Source organism: Cupressus sempervirens, chromosome 4 (genome assembly GCF_028749045.1).
Source record: "Cupressus sempervirens isolate cs-2001-9-10 chromosome 4, ASM2874904v1, whole genome shotgun sequence".
NCBI classification, from domain to species: Eukaryota; Viridiplantae; Streptophyta; class Pinopsida; order Cupressales; family Cupressaceae; genus Cupressus; species Cupressus sempervirens.
The window spans coordinates 528,948,298-528,964,629 of record NC_143121.1 but is presented as its reverse complement, the minus strand read 5'-3'; the positions used below and the strand labels follow the sequence as shown (position 1 = coordinate 528,964,629).

The window sequence follows — 16,332 nt, the reverse complement described above, 5'->3', positions numbered from 1 at the left end:
CTGTGTATGTGTGTTTGTGTGTGTATGTGTGTACGTATGTACGTACGTACGTACGTTTGTATGTATGTATGTATGTATGCACACGAATGTTTAATGTTGTTTTCATTAAATACGCAAGGAAGGGCCTTGATCCCGAAAGTTACAGAGGTAACAAGAAAAACTAGGCTAGATTGGCCCAGAACACACCAAAAACTACCACCAAGTCAAGGACTACCAACAATTACCATAGGAAGGCACGCAAGCCTTAAACAAAGTATCCATTCTAATTATCATAAAAAGCACACAAGCCTTGAGCAAAGTATCAATTAAAATTATCATGAGAGGCACATGGGCCATAATAACAAAACCAACCCCTGAGAGCATACAACAGTAAAACATCAAAACAGCAAAGCATAAGAAACCTTTAATCTTGAGAACCACTAATAAGGTTTCAATTCCCTGTCAATGTATAAAGCAAGTCCATCCATCCAACATACAACTTCCTATTTGCACCTTTTTCCAGTGCCTTTACCATTGGGAGTTTTTACTTATTTCTTCATTTGTTTTTTTATCTTCAATTGACTATAGACTATGCCCTTCACTGCTTTGTTCATAATACCATCAGTGACAGAGAAAATGCTGACAATAGCATTTTTCATCTTTTGAATTTCTCCATCATATCAACCACAACAACCCTTGTTTCCAGGTCAGCCATACGAACATGCAGATCAGCAATTTGCACTTGAGAGCAGCATTGAGCTCTGTCACTTTCAAGCTCAATAGCAACATCTAAGTTAACCTCTTCTTTATTTATATCTTATTCTTCCTATCTAGTCTGTCTAAAAATATTCTTCAACATTCTCCTCTTCATAATTTGTCTCCTCCCCAAAGTTATTATCATTGTTAAAGTCTTTTGGGATGTCCTTCTCCTCCTCCCCATCTTCATTTTCACTTTTCTCCACTCTCCTTCTCCAAGTCTCTTCCTCATTTTGGGGGCAAAACTCGTCCTCATCATCCTGAACAGGCAATTCACTATTTTCTCTTTATCTTGTGAGGCATCCATGGCCAAATGGGAAGACCTACAAGCACCCAACTAACTAGGGCCAAAGCCCCCAATACACTTCCCATCCTTATGCTCCATATACAAATCATTATTAATTTAATTTGCAACACCCTTAGCTTCTAAGTCACAAGGTCTGAGTTCAAATTTGATTTCAGCAACTATGAAATTTGGATAAAATTCGAATACCTCAAAAAAACTGGAATAAAATTGACATTAAATTCGCCTATATAAATTTATTATAAATAATAAATTTAAATTTAGATAAATATTATACACGAAAACATTGTAATTTAAATCGATATATTATATCTACTACTATTTATCATATAAAACAATAACATTATGTAAATATAAAAAACACTGTTTAAATCATAGATGTATCGCCGATTAATCAGCGATACTAGAAAAAATTGCAATTTTTTGGGGCCGGCGATTTAGTCGCCCCAAAAATCACGATTTTATTTTGCAGATTTTTCAAAAAAATCGCAGATTAATAGGCGATTAATCGCCTAAAAATCGCGATTTCTTGGAAAAAAATCGCCCGCGCTCGGCAGTCACATAAAGTGACAAAAAAACATATTTTTTTCATTCGGTTTTTAAATTGCTTAGGGCGTTTTGGAGAGGAGAGGATAGAGGAAGAGTTCTTGGCAAGCAAGAGGCGGAATTGAGTGCATTTGGAGGCCTTTTGATTCGATTTCTTCGTTACTAGGTAAGTGATTTGAATCTTTGTTTTTTATTTTTGCAAGAGATTGTATTCTTTTTTCTTGCATGTAAATGGATAAAAATACATTCCTAATTAGTTAGGAATGCATTTGATGAATGTAAGCAAGATTACATGCATTCATTTGCATTTTTTTCCATTCTAGATCGAATTTATGTTAGAAATGTGCACTTTTTTGAAAAATTTGAAACCCTAGCAGCTAGTTTGTTTGAATGTTATTTGGATTTCAATTTATTGGCATTGTTATTGGAATGTTGCTTGAATTCTTTGTTTAACTGTTAACTTTGATCTTGTTATAATTTATTTATAGTTTTTTTTTTAATTTGTATGCGTAAGGCAACCTGCAGCAGTTTTAAATGGCAAACAAATGGCCATTGACTCCATGCCCTTCAGGCTACATTGGCACCAGGCCAAAGAATGCAAGAGATCAGACATGGAAATATGCCTATGAAGCACCCGATGAACCAACCAAAGTGATTTGCATTCGATGTGAAAAAGTAATATCTGGGGGCATTTACCAGTTCAAATATCACATCGTAGGGATCTCAAAACATGATACAAATCCTTGTGAGAGTACAACAGAAGAAATAAAAAGGTTTGCAAATGCCTTGCTCACAGCTGGAGAGCAAAAAAAATTGCAAAGAGAGCAGAATAAATTGCATGTCAAGGCAGCGATAGCAGAGACCCAGGGCAATTTCGTTGATGTTCAGGAGGAGGAGGCAGCCATTGAGAGCATGGCCGGCTCTTATCGTGGGCCGCGTGTCCGCAAACAGGGTGGTTTTTCTTTCACGAGTTCCGCTCCCACTCCCACTCCTACACCTCCTAGCACTTCCACACCATCAGGATCAGCAGGTGCTTTTGGGATAGGGAGCTATTTTGTGCCGAGGCACACACCTAGTGCACAACCTTCATTAGAGGCCACTAGATGGAATAAGGAGGTCCATGACCAGGTGAACAATGCACTAGCAGATTTTTGGGTTTTCAACAACCTTCCTATTAGTGTTGTTGACAGTCCCTATTGGGAGGCTTTGGCCACAGGGTTGACAGTTGCAGGAAAGGGGTACAAGTCCCCTTCTAATTTTGTGTTGGGTGGCAGGTAAGCGAATAATTTTATTACACTCGATTTCCTTTTAATTTTTAACTTTTTACTTAGTTCTAAATTTTAATTAATTTATCTAGAAATTAGAATGTTGATTACTAAAGTCTAAATCAATTTAAAATTACTAAGAATCTAAGACATAACTAAATTTTGTTTTTGTAGGCTTATTGGAACTGCTGTTGAAAGGGCCAAAGCATTTGTTGAGGAACAGAAACAAGAATGGACAAAATTTGGTTGCACCATTCTTTTTGACGGGTGGACGGATGGGAAGAGCAGGACCATAATTAATTTTTTGGCCTACTGTAATGATAATATGGTGTTCCTGAAATCAATCGATGCCTCCAGCAAGGTAAAAAATGCTCAGACATTGGCATTGATGTTGGAGAACATGGTCTTAGAGATTGGCATTGAAAATGTGGTGCAAATCATCACAAACAATGCTGCTGCATATGTATCAGCAGGTAAACTGTAATTTTATATTGCATGTGCATTGTGAATTTCACAAGAATTTTTAATAGTTCGATATTTTTGAAAAGCTGGAAACTAATTAGTATTTGCTTTTACAATTGGTAGGAAAACTCCTACAACAGAGGCACCCTACTCTCTCTTGGACCCCGTGTGCAGCACATGTCCTTGACCTTCTTTGGAAGGACATGGGAAAACTTGAGTGGGTCACTCCAATTGTGGAGGATGCAAGGCGGGTGACAAAATACATATACAATCACCCATGGGTCCTTAGCCTAATGAGAGAGCACACTTATGGCAAAGAAATTGTCAAGCCTGCCGTCACAAGGTTTGCAACGATTTTCTTGACATTGCAAAGCATTCTCGATAATTTGGTTTCTTTGAAGCAAATGTTTGTTTCCAAAAAATGGCTTGATTCCACATTTTCAAAGAAGAGTGAAGGAGAGAATGTTGTGCGGATTGTGTTTGATAAATATTTTGCAAATAAGGCCGATGAAATAGTAAAGGTAACTACAAAACTTTAAGTTTTAGTTTACACTTTACAACTTTATAACATACTAAGTTTGTAACTCAAGTAAATAATAATTTTGTAACTTGTCAACTAATTTCAAATTTATATTGCAGGTGTCTGAGCCTTTAGTCAAAGTTCTGCGTTTGGTTGATGGAGCAAACGCCAATGGGTGAGCTATATGAGGCCATGGACAAGGCCAAAGAATCTATCAAAAATTACTACAAGGGGGAAAGCATCAAATATGAACCCATTTGGCAGATCATTGATAGAAGGTGGAATAATCAGCTCCACCAACCCATTCATGCAATAGGATATTTCCTCAACCCACATTTTAGGTATACCGTAAACTCATTCTTACTCAAATTTAAGTTAACGAAGACTTGAGTTCATTTTGCTTTCGTAGGGTGTTGGGTGTGTACTAAAATTGCAAGACTTATTTGTTTTTGGATTTTGGTTTTAGGGCTGATGGTACATATGCAGATCCTGATGGAGAGGTCATCAGAGGCCTAAGTGAGTGCATCCAAAAGATGGTAACCAGCGAGGAAACAAGAGATAAAATCATCGCTGAGCAAGAGATCTTCACTTCAGCAGGGGGCAAGGTGTTCTCCACTCCTCTCTGCAAGAGAGCAAGGCTTACACAAACCCCAGGTAATACATTTGCAAACTTCTGAATCTCAAATGCTAAATTAACATTTATGTTTCACTTTTTGTTGTCTATTAGTATTTTCTAACTTGTACAATTTTTGTGATGCAGTGGCTTGGTGGACCACTTGGGGTGCAAGCACTCCAAATCTTGCAAAATTTGCTCTCAGAATCCTATCACAGCCTTGCAGCGCATCACATTGTGAGCGCAACTGGAGTTTGTTTGAGGTCATCCACACAAAAAAGAGAAACAGGTTGTCCCAAAAGAGTATGAATGACATGGTCTATGTGCAATATAATCTTAAATTGCGCATGAAAAGGGCACAACAAGATCCTCCTGGGCCAATCGATTTGGATGAGATAGATCCTTATTATGATTGGACGGCACAGGAGCAGGCTCCCTTATTTACACAGGAGGACATCTCCAATTTGGAGAGGGAGGCCGCGGAGGAGGCTGCGGAGGAGGAAGGAGGTGGAACTAGATATGACATCGATTTGGATGACATCAAGGAGGGCGATGATGAGGATGATGACATTGAGCTTACTGCAGAGGACCTTGACATCTTGCACACAGCGAATGTGGAGCTACCGACATCTAGTTCTATAGCTACACCATCTCCTGTATTGGCACAGACACAGACACAGGCACAAACCCTGCGGGGTTCTAGTTCTAGAGCTTTACCCTCTCCCGCACTCGCTAGTAAAGCGACTGGGAAGAGGAAGATGCAGTCCTGTATTTGACATTTGTACTTATTTGTAGTCATGTTGATGTGCTTATTTGAACTCTTTACATTTGACACTTTATTTATGAGAATACAACTTCTCATGTGTTGTGAACTTGTTAGTTGTTAGTAATTTACAACTTGTCACTACTTACTTGTTAGTAATTTACCGATTAATAAGTCTTTTTGCGTTGATATATATTTAAACATGATTGTTTCTTATGGTATTGTTAGTAATTAAGTCATTAGATGCAAAAAAACATTGAATTCTGTAAAAAAATCACATTTTTTTATTAAAATTTAGTGGTTTTTGAGTTCCCGATTTTTTCCCCGATTTTTTGCCGATTTTTCCCGATTAAACTTTTTCAAGCCTAGGCGATTAATCTCCTCAGGCGATTTTTACATCAATGGTTTAATTAATAATAATAATGATGTAGATAACATTAAAAAATTTAAAAACTAAGTCAACAACAAATATCACAGTATAAATAAAACTAATAATATTAACATATAAAATAATATTATCTAAGCATATAAAACTATAATATAAATAAATAATATTTACCACTTTTAATTATATTTTAATTCAAAGTGCACTTCAGATATATAAACTTAATAACATTAAAATTAAAGATATACCTGACTGGCATTACAATTATTATTACGCAAATAATATAAATAACATTAACATACAAAACAATATAAATTTAATATATAAAAATATATTATAGATAAATAATTTGGAGTAAGATCATTCATGCATTCTATTGAAATCTCGACTTTATTTGATCATGTTTGAAGCTGATTCAGAGGAGTATATGTCGTTCGATGACTAATGTCTTTTGTTTTTTGTCCATGCCATAGTGTAAGAAACCTTTGTGTAATGGCACTCTAAGAGAAGATAAAAACACGGACAAAAATCTTTTTAATGGCGCTCTAAGAGAAGATGAAAACACGGACAGGGAAAAAACACGGATTAATGCCTCTGTGTGCAGGGAAAAAACACGGAAAACCCTTGAAGATGTCTTATTAAAGACTGCTTGATATATCCGTACCAATATTTGGCGAGCTTTAACCACTTTTTTGTGCTGTTTTGAAGTTTGCGGAATTTCAAACCTTATGGCTGAAATTCGCCGAACTCTGTGACTTAGCTTAGCTTTATTACCCTTGTAATCTGATTTCCTCTTGTTAAAGGAAAGTGGGAGGAGAGATGATGGTTTTCTCTTATTTGGGTAATTTTTAGCAAATCTTCCTCTCAAAGTATGGGTCGCACCTTGAATTTTCAAAGGGTACTTTCAATTTCAGTATTCACCCCTAGAAGACAAAATTTTATCAGACAAATGGGGTTTACTCTCTAAAAGTTCTATCTTAACAGAGCTTCCCACAAAAGTAGAGCTTGGATGCTGAATAGTAGATAGCATAAATTTGTACAAAACCACTACAAGGCCTTTGCCCAAAGGTAGGGAAGCCCCAGTCAATGCTATTTTGGAGTGATGGGAGCATGCAGAAGGGGATATTAATTTTTTCCTTAGGATGAAAATGGTTCAGCATAGGAAAGTGATACCCATGCACAGCCTTAAAACATCCTTCTAAAATTAAGTAATTCATCACATGTAAACTTACAAGGCCATAAGAAACCAGCAAAGTAACTCTATCATAGACAATCTATAAGCTCCCTAGTTTCTCCCTTTCTTCGAATAACCTATGATACTTTCCAGTACTCTTCTTAGCCACCTTACTTCAATCACACTTCAGCCCCATGGCATCCCCAACGAACTAAATAACAGAAAAATGGATGCTACCTATGGTAACCTCTCCCTGAGTCCATGAATTGCAGAAACTTCCAAGTAATCGTATTGTTGTATCCCTTCATGGAATGGAAAAATGGAGTAGACCCAGCCTTTTCAAAGGTATCCCAAAGTTCCACATTTTGTTGAATGGATTCACAAGACATCAACTCAAAACTTTTCCTTGGCCCACCTATAATATTAAAAGCAGACATGCTGAAAACATCCTCTTAAATCCCACACCGGTCTCCTCAAAGCAAAGAGAAAAAGACATGAAGATGTTACATTGCAAGTGCAAACATTACCTTTTCCATTGAATTTAGAAACACCATAACTCCATCAAATAATAATCGCCAACTAATGATGATTCCAATTGTCACAATTTTCGAACGTTTCTGTAGGATGAAGAATATTAATATCAAAGGCAATGTTAAACATGCAGCAAAATAAATTCTGCCACACGAGAGAGGATCGGGCTCCCCTTATCAAAATTAAAAGAATTATTCAAATTGATAAACCTTTGTAATTCATTATGATTATTAATAATAAGGGCAATTGGAACCTTATAATCACATACACCATTTTTAGAGCCAAGAATGGACCAATAGCAAATACTTCCCATCTCTCTCCTAGTAGACACTCCAATACCACCCCTCTCCTTCTCAGCAATAATTTGTCAATTGTCATAAAAGTGTTTATTATATATTATTTTAGTACCATGTCTCTCATTTAACATAATCTTTTTTTCTTTTTGGTGGGAGCTGATCATAGATTGCGGACAGTGGATACCTTCAATAGAAACAGCATCAGCAACCCTGTTACCTGTCCACTAGGTGTGAACAATATTGGACTGAAGGAATCTCTTTAGTTAACTTCTGCATTTGTCCATCATGTCTTTTATTTCCCCAAGGGCCATTAATTTCTCCTATGAAAATATCCACAATCAATTTAGAATCTCCTTCCATAACAATGTCTGATCCCCAACTCTCTCAACGTCTTTATATCCCACCCAGCTGCAGTTGCCTCCACCACATAGTTAGAGCAGCCTTCTAAGTTCTTAGCAAAGCCTTCAATTAAGATAACGCCTTAATCTCTGTTTACTCCACCTGAATCACAGCCATCCCAGGGTTCCATTTAAGCACCCTTTGAAATTGAGTTTAACCCATCCTGCAGGAATCATCGTGTTTTTCCTGCTTATGATTCATATCCATTTTAATCTAGCTAAATATTTTTCAATCCTCCAGGTTTGTATCATTCTGAGCTCTGCATAAGAAGGCATCACTTTTGAGAAGCCATAATCTCCTGCATTTACATTTTCCTGAATTTGTTGTTTTATACTCATGAACACATCCATGTTGTTTCTCTTCTGATTCCTGAAAATTATATCATTCCTTTCCTTCCAAAAACCCCATGAAACAAAATGAGATGTCTCCACAAATTTAAAATAATTGAGAGAAAGGACAGCAACTCCAGCTCTCCACAAACTCTTTATGAGAGCAAGGGAAGACCTGATCAATTGAAAGAAAAATATGGACTTGAGTCCGAAGCTCTCTTGAGAAAGGACAGTGGAAAAACAAATGCTACATTCTCAACATCTTCATAACAAAGAGAACATCTATTGATAAACTGAAAACCTCTTTTATTAAGATTATCAATAGCAAGAATATTATTATGGGCAAAAGTCCACCAGAAGCATTTTACCTTTTGACGAGTTCAGAATTCCACACCTAATTCCAGTCGAAAAGACAGGTTGATGAGAAGCTGTTTTATCAAAGACTAAGAAAACTTAACCAAAAAGATTGCAACGTGAATTTCTGTCCAGACACACTCATCGTCTCTTTGGAAATAGAATAAGCAATCTTCAGTCGTTATCTTAATAATTGATAACAGAAGCCCATCCCCCAAAGAAGTCTGCCCCCCATCACTTGTTCCCGAAAATCCTTCCATCTTGGCTTATCACCATTCCCACTCAGCGCACCCATGAAGATAACAGTATTCAGCCTCATAAGCAATGTTTTGATTTGGTTAAGTTCATTGACGGAAGAGAAGGACTATTTTCCACACATCCTCCCAAAAACTAATTCCATGCCATTACCAATCTCCTTTTAACCCCTTGTTTGAAAAATTTTGTGACTTTTAACAAATTGATCCAGAGATCAACTCACTAGGCAAATCAAGATAAAAGAAAGTAAACTCCCTTGATCATGATTTCTCAACTATTAAACTTGCAGAATAGCCACCCAAGTTTTAGCTCCTTTAAGAGACTTCCATCCTATTTTAGCATGGAGAGACATGTTAAAAAAAATTAGCCTTCACAACCTAAGCCCCCAAACATTTTCAGCTCAGAAACCTTTGCCCGCTAATCTGGAATAATCTTCAGTACCTGTCCAGAGAAAAAACCTTTGAACTTGTTCAATTTTATTAGCAATGACAGCTGGAATCTCGAAGGAAGGAAGGTAATAAACATGAGTGTTTTGAAGGAAGGCCTTAAGAAGTTAAATTTCCCAGGTTGACTAAGAGGTTTAGCTTTCCACCCTACCAGCTTCTTTTGAACCCTTCCAACAATGCCATTTCAATAGTTCTCTGTAGATTTCTTAGATATTAAAGAGAGGGCAAGATAGGTAACTAGAAGAGCAGCAATTTGACACCCCATTATCTTAGTCACTCTTTCTTTAATCAGCTGGTCTGAATTGAAGAACTACAGCATACTTTTGTTATAGTTAATATGTTGTCCTGAAGCCCTATCATAATCCTCCAAAATAGACTTCCAATGCATTGTTTCTACTATCGAAACTTCCCCAAAAAGGATAGTTGTAATGTCCTCATTTTGTAAATGCCCTATTGTTTTTTCCTTAAATCACAAATTCCAAATAGAACAAGAAATAAAATGGAATTAGTAACATCTGTGTACCTGGTTGATGCCCTGCAACATGTTAGGAAATAATTGAAACATATTCCACAAAATAGATCTTCCATATTAGACACACATTACAAGCATAGATCACTTCATTTTGCCTTAAGTGACAAATTCCAAATAGAACAAGAAATATAATGGAATTAGTAACATCTGTGTATCTGGTTGAGAACCTGCAATTTGTTAGGAAATAATTGAAACATAATCCACAAAATAGATCTTCCATATTAGACACATTGAAAACTCATTTCAACTAAGGTTAGGAACATTAATTTAAGCATAAGATATATTTAATTTATTGATGGAATCCAACCATAGAATAGCTAGGGTAATGGGCATATTAGGGTGCCTTAATCAATCCTCTACCCTATGCCTGATAGTGAATATCATCCCTCTTGGCCTCATGCGGCCCTTCCCATCCATATGAGGGGGTGTATTGTTAATGCGTGTTTTATTACCACATTAACAGTAGAATAAAATATTGAAGTATCTTATCCTCTCTTGAACAAAATTCTGTGTATGTGAAGAATGCAAGTAAGATCACACGAGTAATTTCCAAGGATCCTTCAAGGTTGGATATGCTCAATGTTTAATGTGATATGGTGGTATCACAAGGGGACTTACACTCTATTCCTCAAATCGACTTCAAACAACACTGACTACGGGAGCTTCCAAATGATATTGCAATTAAAGTGCTTTTTGGGGTTTCACGATATGCAAAAAGTAAATGAGAGTAGGGTCGAGAGATTCTATTCTATTCCTAAGAACATGGAAGATAAATGCTACTACGATGAAATCTACCAAACTTTACTTCACCAAATTCAACTACACAAAGCTGATGCAATCTTTAAGGGTTGTGAAAATAGTTCTCATCTCCCAATGAACACCATCAAAATGAACAATGTGCATCAAAGATAGAAATAAAGCATCTTCATATCCAACCTTACATTGTTCTTAGGAATCACCTAAGAACAAAAGCTATGAACAAGACGATTCCACCATAACATTGTTTCAATCACATTCATCTAAGTACTTGAAAACAAATCTACTCTAAGTGAGGAAACAAAGAGAACATGCAAGCACCAAAATACATCAAGAGATCACCAAACTTCAATGACAATTCTATTATCTTGGTAGCTCTTAAGCAACAATTTTGAAATTCCTTCCTTTACAAATGAGAAGTGAGGTCTTTATATAAGTCTCAGATTACAATGAGTGGCCAAGATGTAAACATAATAAACAGCCCATATTTTGCCACCTCAACCTAGATTAGGTTTACAGAAAGAAGAGAGAACCTACATTAACGAGTGTGTTAAAATGGACCAATAAAAATGCACAGGCCCAGCTTGGTGGGGTCATAAATGCCCACTATGTAAGTCCACTCAACAAGAGAGTGGGGTAAAATGAATACCCCACTATGCATTAAATTCTCTGCACACCAAAACAGTCACTCAAAGATTCCCCTTCTTAAATGCAGTGAATTTGGACTTGGAGACCTTTAAATCAGTTGGTGAAGCTGACTAGGTGCCACATCGGCATGTTGGGTGCCATGTAGGCTAGGGTCTTTTCTAATTGCATCATTTTGCAACCCATATACTTTGATTACTTCTTTAGAAATCATCTCCCTTTGATAATTTCCTTCCTTCCATGTACATGCTTGGGAATTCATCTTCTTAAGATAGATTGGACCTTCTAGCTTTTGACCTTGTGTTTCCAAAGGAAATTCAATATACATGAACATTGACCTTTGAAATCCTGAATCTTGAATGCCTTGAACTGGATCACTTAAAAATTGAAACTGGAATTCTAGGACTTGAATGTCTTCCTTGAACATCTACGACTCGAATTCTCCCTCCTACAAAATAAAAAATTGACATAACAATTGTGCAAGAAATTTAAAATACAACACATAAAAACTCTTCCATATTCTCTCTCTAAAAATCCTCATCTTTAGAATTATTTCTCTTCAGAATTCCTCTCTAAATTTCCTATCTCCCTGCAAGTGCACCTCTTTCGCCTTAAAAGCTCAAACCCTCTCCTTAAAATCTCCAAACCTTTCTCTAGAAACTCCTCTCTGGTGAAAATTCTTGTGCTTTCCTCTTGATTTTTCAAATCTGCTTCAACATTTCATGCCTCTTGAAATCATACCTTCTCTCTGTAGAATTTTTTTCTCTCCAAAATTTGCACACTTCTCACTTCTAATTTTCCAAAACAATCCCTTCAAGGCATCTATCTTCACCAACAAGCTTCAACCATGGGCACACACCTGGAGAGGTTGAAGTTCAAATATAAAAGCAATTGAGTTATTTCCAGCTTTTGATTATATTCCACCACCTTACCTTGGACTTCCATATTTAACCAATTTCAAATCAATCTTTGATTTTCCATATGGAGAATTATATAATCATTATTAGGGTGCATTTATCTCCCATTTTGGGAAAAATCCCTTAACAAAGTTTCAGTCAGAAAAAGAGAAATAACAGTGATGCTGGAGCTTTTTCAGAGGTGAAACACATTCAAAATAAATCTGCAAGGAGCCAAGTGTAGTGGTCACACAAATTTTTTAAAGCGCAGAAGTGGAGTTAGAAGCACAAGGATGTCGAGGAGGTGGAAGCAGTTGCAGGAGGTTGGGATTATGTTCATCAGATCTCTGTTCAAAAGACGTGAAGTTTAAGTGCATGCATTTTCAATATCACTGGGAGGGATTTCTCATAAGATACAATATCCTATAGCCGTGTGAACAAAGACACATTCTTCGGGAGGTAAGTTTTCTACGCATTCCTGTTGTGTGTGGGCATTTGGTAAGAAGTTCTTACATTGGAATTCTCAGATGACACCTACATTGAATGAAGTAACCAACAAAAACATTACATTACACTCTAATCTATACCGGTTTAGATTGTTAAGGATTCTAGAGTGTTATCTTATAAGCATTGTGAATTCTGATCAAAAAATCCATGTTCATGCTTCTTTGGAGAGTGAAAATTGCTTGAACACTTACATCAAAACACACTGCAAATCTGAGCATAAAGTCTGCAAATTGTTTGATTAAATGCCCAGAATTAAAATTACTGTTTGATAGAATGTTTTGAGGCATGGTGGCAGCTCGATGGTGTCGTGCATGATAAAGAACTTTGCTGTGAGAAAGTTCATGATGATATGGGTTAAGATGAAGAATTTTCAGAGTTATAACGATTTGAACACACCGATGCTGTATGTTCATCATTATCCAATTGTGGTGTAGTTTGGAACTAAATTTGTATGGTGATTACTTCGATGGTTGTTGTTGAGTGTCTCCAATGGTCATTTGAATTCAAATTAAAGCTTTTCCCCCCTCCGGTTGAGTCATTAATAGGCACAGAAAAACACTCTGGGTCAGATTGTGATTCCTAGAAATATTCCAGCACAGAACTGTGTGTATGGTTTGCTTCATGATTAAAATTTATGACCATTCTCAGTAATTGCACAAGTTGATGCTTAGATTGCTTCCATTCAAGTAAAGCATTAAATTCACCCATCTTCTCATCTACTCTTATGGTGGTTGTCATTGCTAAGGTCAGAAAATCCAATGGCAATCATTTCTCTGTATTTGTGACTGTTTTTTCTGTGAATATAAATGGTGAGCAGCAATTGGAAATCATTGTCAGTTGTTGCTTTCTCTATTATTTTCTTGTATATTTAAACATGTCAACCTTGAATTTCTAGTTATTGGGATGTTGCCAAAACAATTGAAATTGTAAACTGCAGACTAGCAAACTGCTTGTCGAAATTTCTCCAAGGCAACATGCAATTTATTTAACAAATTTGGAGCAGAATCCGGATTAGATCAAGTTAGTTTTGACAATCCAACATGTAGCTGGATTAGTGAAAGGGAATGTAAAATTGCAGCCAGAGCAGTAGGTTTACATAACACTTTCCAGGAAATTTGGACCCCCTAAGGTTTCATCACCATCTACAGGTGCAAGTAAGAGGGGTCATGCCTTGGCAACAAATAATGCAATTCTGAACAGCCACCATAACTATTGCATTCTTCCTAAGAAGATACGTGACCATCTTTCCTTTGCACAAGTTATGGGTCTTTCAGTAGAGGCTGATGATGATTTGGAATCTACAAATCCAAATCAGCAACTTAAGAGAAAGGAAAATACAACGGAGGTATGCAGAAAGCTTCATGGAAAGTTTGATAAACATGCAGATTCGGTTCACAAGAATAAAATGATAGCATTGGGGACTGACTCATACGAGGCTCCATCATCTTTGAGAGGAGAACTGCAAGAGGATACAGAAGGAGAGATAAGCACGACTCTCCTTAATGAAGAGAATGAGATTGGTATGGATCATGAAGGCATGAGTTCCTTGGGTGATCGCAATGCATCCCCTAGTATGATAGTTGATTCCCATTATGACATAGCAGCAAACTTAGTCTGGCATTCAGATCACTCCAACAAAGAGTTTAAGGCATATGAAGATATTGACAACATTCTCAAAAAGGAAGAAGAACATCTTGCTTCAGAATTCCAGGATACTTCTGATGGGAAACACGCATCAAGGAAGGAAGAGGAGTTTGATGATGTTGAATACACAACACAAAGATATGAGACAACTCTTACATGGGAAGAAAAATCAGAATACGGCATTAAGGACACTCAACGGTATGAGGTGCAAATTGAAAATTCAGGTTGCTCCAAGTCCAATTTTATAGCAGCGATTAAGGAAAGGCATGAGGAAAATGATTCCATTCATTGTTATGATGGTAATTCTTTGATTATGCATGAGGTTGACACTCGGCAATTGAGAATAAAAAATAAGGCCGATTATTCTAGAGAGCGGACTAATTGGATGCAGCATAGAGATAATGTAGATATCAAGTTGATTGATAAGTTGATAACTCACTCTTTGAAATGAGTGCTGATTGAAATCCACTTTTTGAGTTGGATGATGGAACTCCTCTTGAAGTTGATCACGAGTCCTAGCTCTTGATCTCGGAGGAGAGTACTTCTTAGATTAGCATTGATTGCAACTAGGAGTTTGTTGCCTTTTCACGTTTGACAGATTGACATGATACTGATTACAGATCAACCTTAGATAGAGACTTGGCTATCAGTATGGTCAAGAAGTACATAAGGACAGAAGACAGTGCAGATGAGTATTCCTTGATTCCTTCTCCTCTTCACACAGCTGGGGCTCAACTACATTGTCGTGACGATTTATCCAGTGCCTTTAGTAACTCTATTGTCACAGAAGTTGAGCATGATAATGACACTTGGGTGGAGTATTTGCAGTATGGGGCTGATGAGCCTGGTATGCTGATTGTGGTTATTGGGGTGAATTTTTCAGACAATGATTTGCATGGTGTGACTCCTGGTACAGACAGTTATGGAATCCTCGTGCTGATCCAGGATTCACAGAGAGGTTGGTTAGTGCATCACATTATAGTTGCATTGTGTCGGATGCATTTTGTTTTGCATACAACCCACACACTGAGAACTTTCTATTCCAATTGATGCATAGTTGTGGGATGGATGATTAGTTTGGTATGCGTCCCTTCATGAAGAAAGAAGCCATGTCCAGCAAGGTTGTCAGTTTGCTTCTCCAGCAGAGTCATTGATTTGGGATACATGATAGCAAGGCAGTTTTGTGGAAATTGGACATTTTGGACAATCCGCCTATAATTGGAATGGATTGACAGGATATTACAGATAGTTGGAAAGGTGGATGACTTTTTTTATTTATGGGACCCAAGAGGAGCATTCTCATGGATAGAAATGTTTCAGCAAGCTAGTTGGCGTAATGTTGAGCTCCCACCATCATTTGACATTAGAGGTGTATGTGATTTCAGCTGGAGTGAGGTTCACAAATGGATTGAGGATGTTCTCATACATGATAGCAACACATGGCAAGTTGACTCGACTAATTATGCACATTGAGTGGCTTGGGATCCTTGCATTTAATTGATTAGTGCAATGGCTCGTGATGAGTTGCTTCACAACTCCTGGCTTGGTTCACAACTCCTAGTTTGGTAATGTTTATAGCAATGTAGTGCAACAGATTGGCAGAGCATCATTCTTCAGATTGTAGAGTGGGAATATCACTCAAGTTCACAGATACAAAGATATGCTAATTGTACAGAATAACACAATTGAGATACATATAAAGTAAAACATGGAATGCACCATTAATACTACAATACCAGTAGGCGAGGAAATAGTTTCTTTATTAATACCAAAAACCAACATGAGTACATTACCAATGTTCTAGACATTTATAGAAGGGTCAATTAGTTGGAAACCAACCGACGCACTTCCTCACCACCTAACTACCCAACCCAACTAGCTTTAACAAGTACTAAACATAATAGTTATTTCATTCCGACTACATCTATCCCCTCCAAAAAAAAAGAAGTCGTCTTCCAGACGACTTTACTTTTGA

At 37.0% G+C, this 16,332-nt stretch overlaps 1 protein-coding gene across 1 annotated transcript; it reads left to right on the top strand.

Moving 5' to 3' along the window:
• The first annotated feature begins 463 nt into the window (after positions 1-463).
• On the top strand, positions 464-4,709 carry LOC149562260 (uncharacterized). Its single transcript, XM_089823867.1, has 2 exons — positions 464-4,486; positions 4,593-4,709. Exon 1 carries the CDS (start codon positions 2,120-2,122, stop codon positions 2,861-2,863), a length of 744 nt encoding a protein of 247 aa, XP_089679993.1. The 5' UTR covers positions 464-2,119; the 3' UTR covers positions 2,864-4,486; positions 4,593-4,709.
• Positions 4,710-16,332: the final 11,623 nt, after the last annotated feature.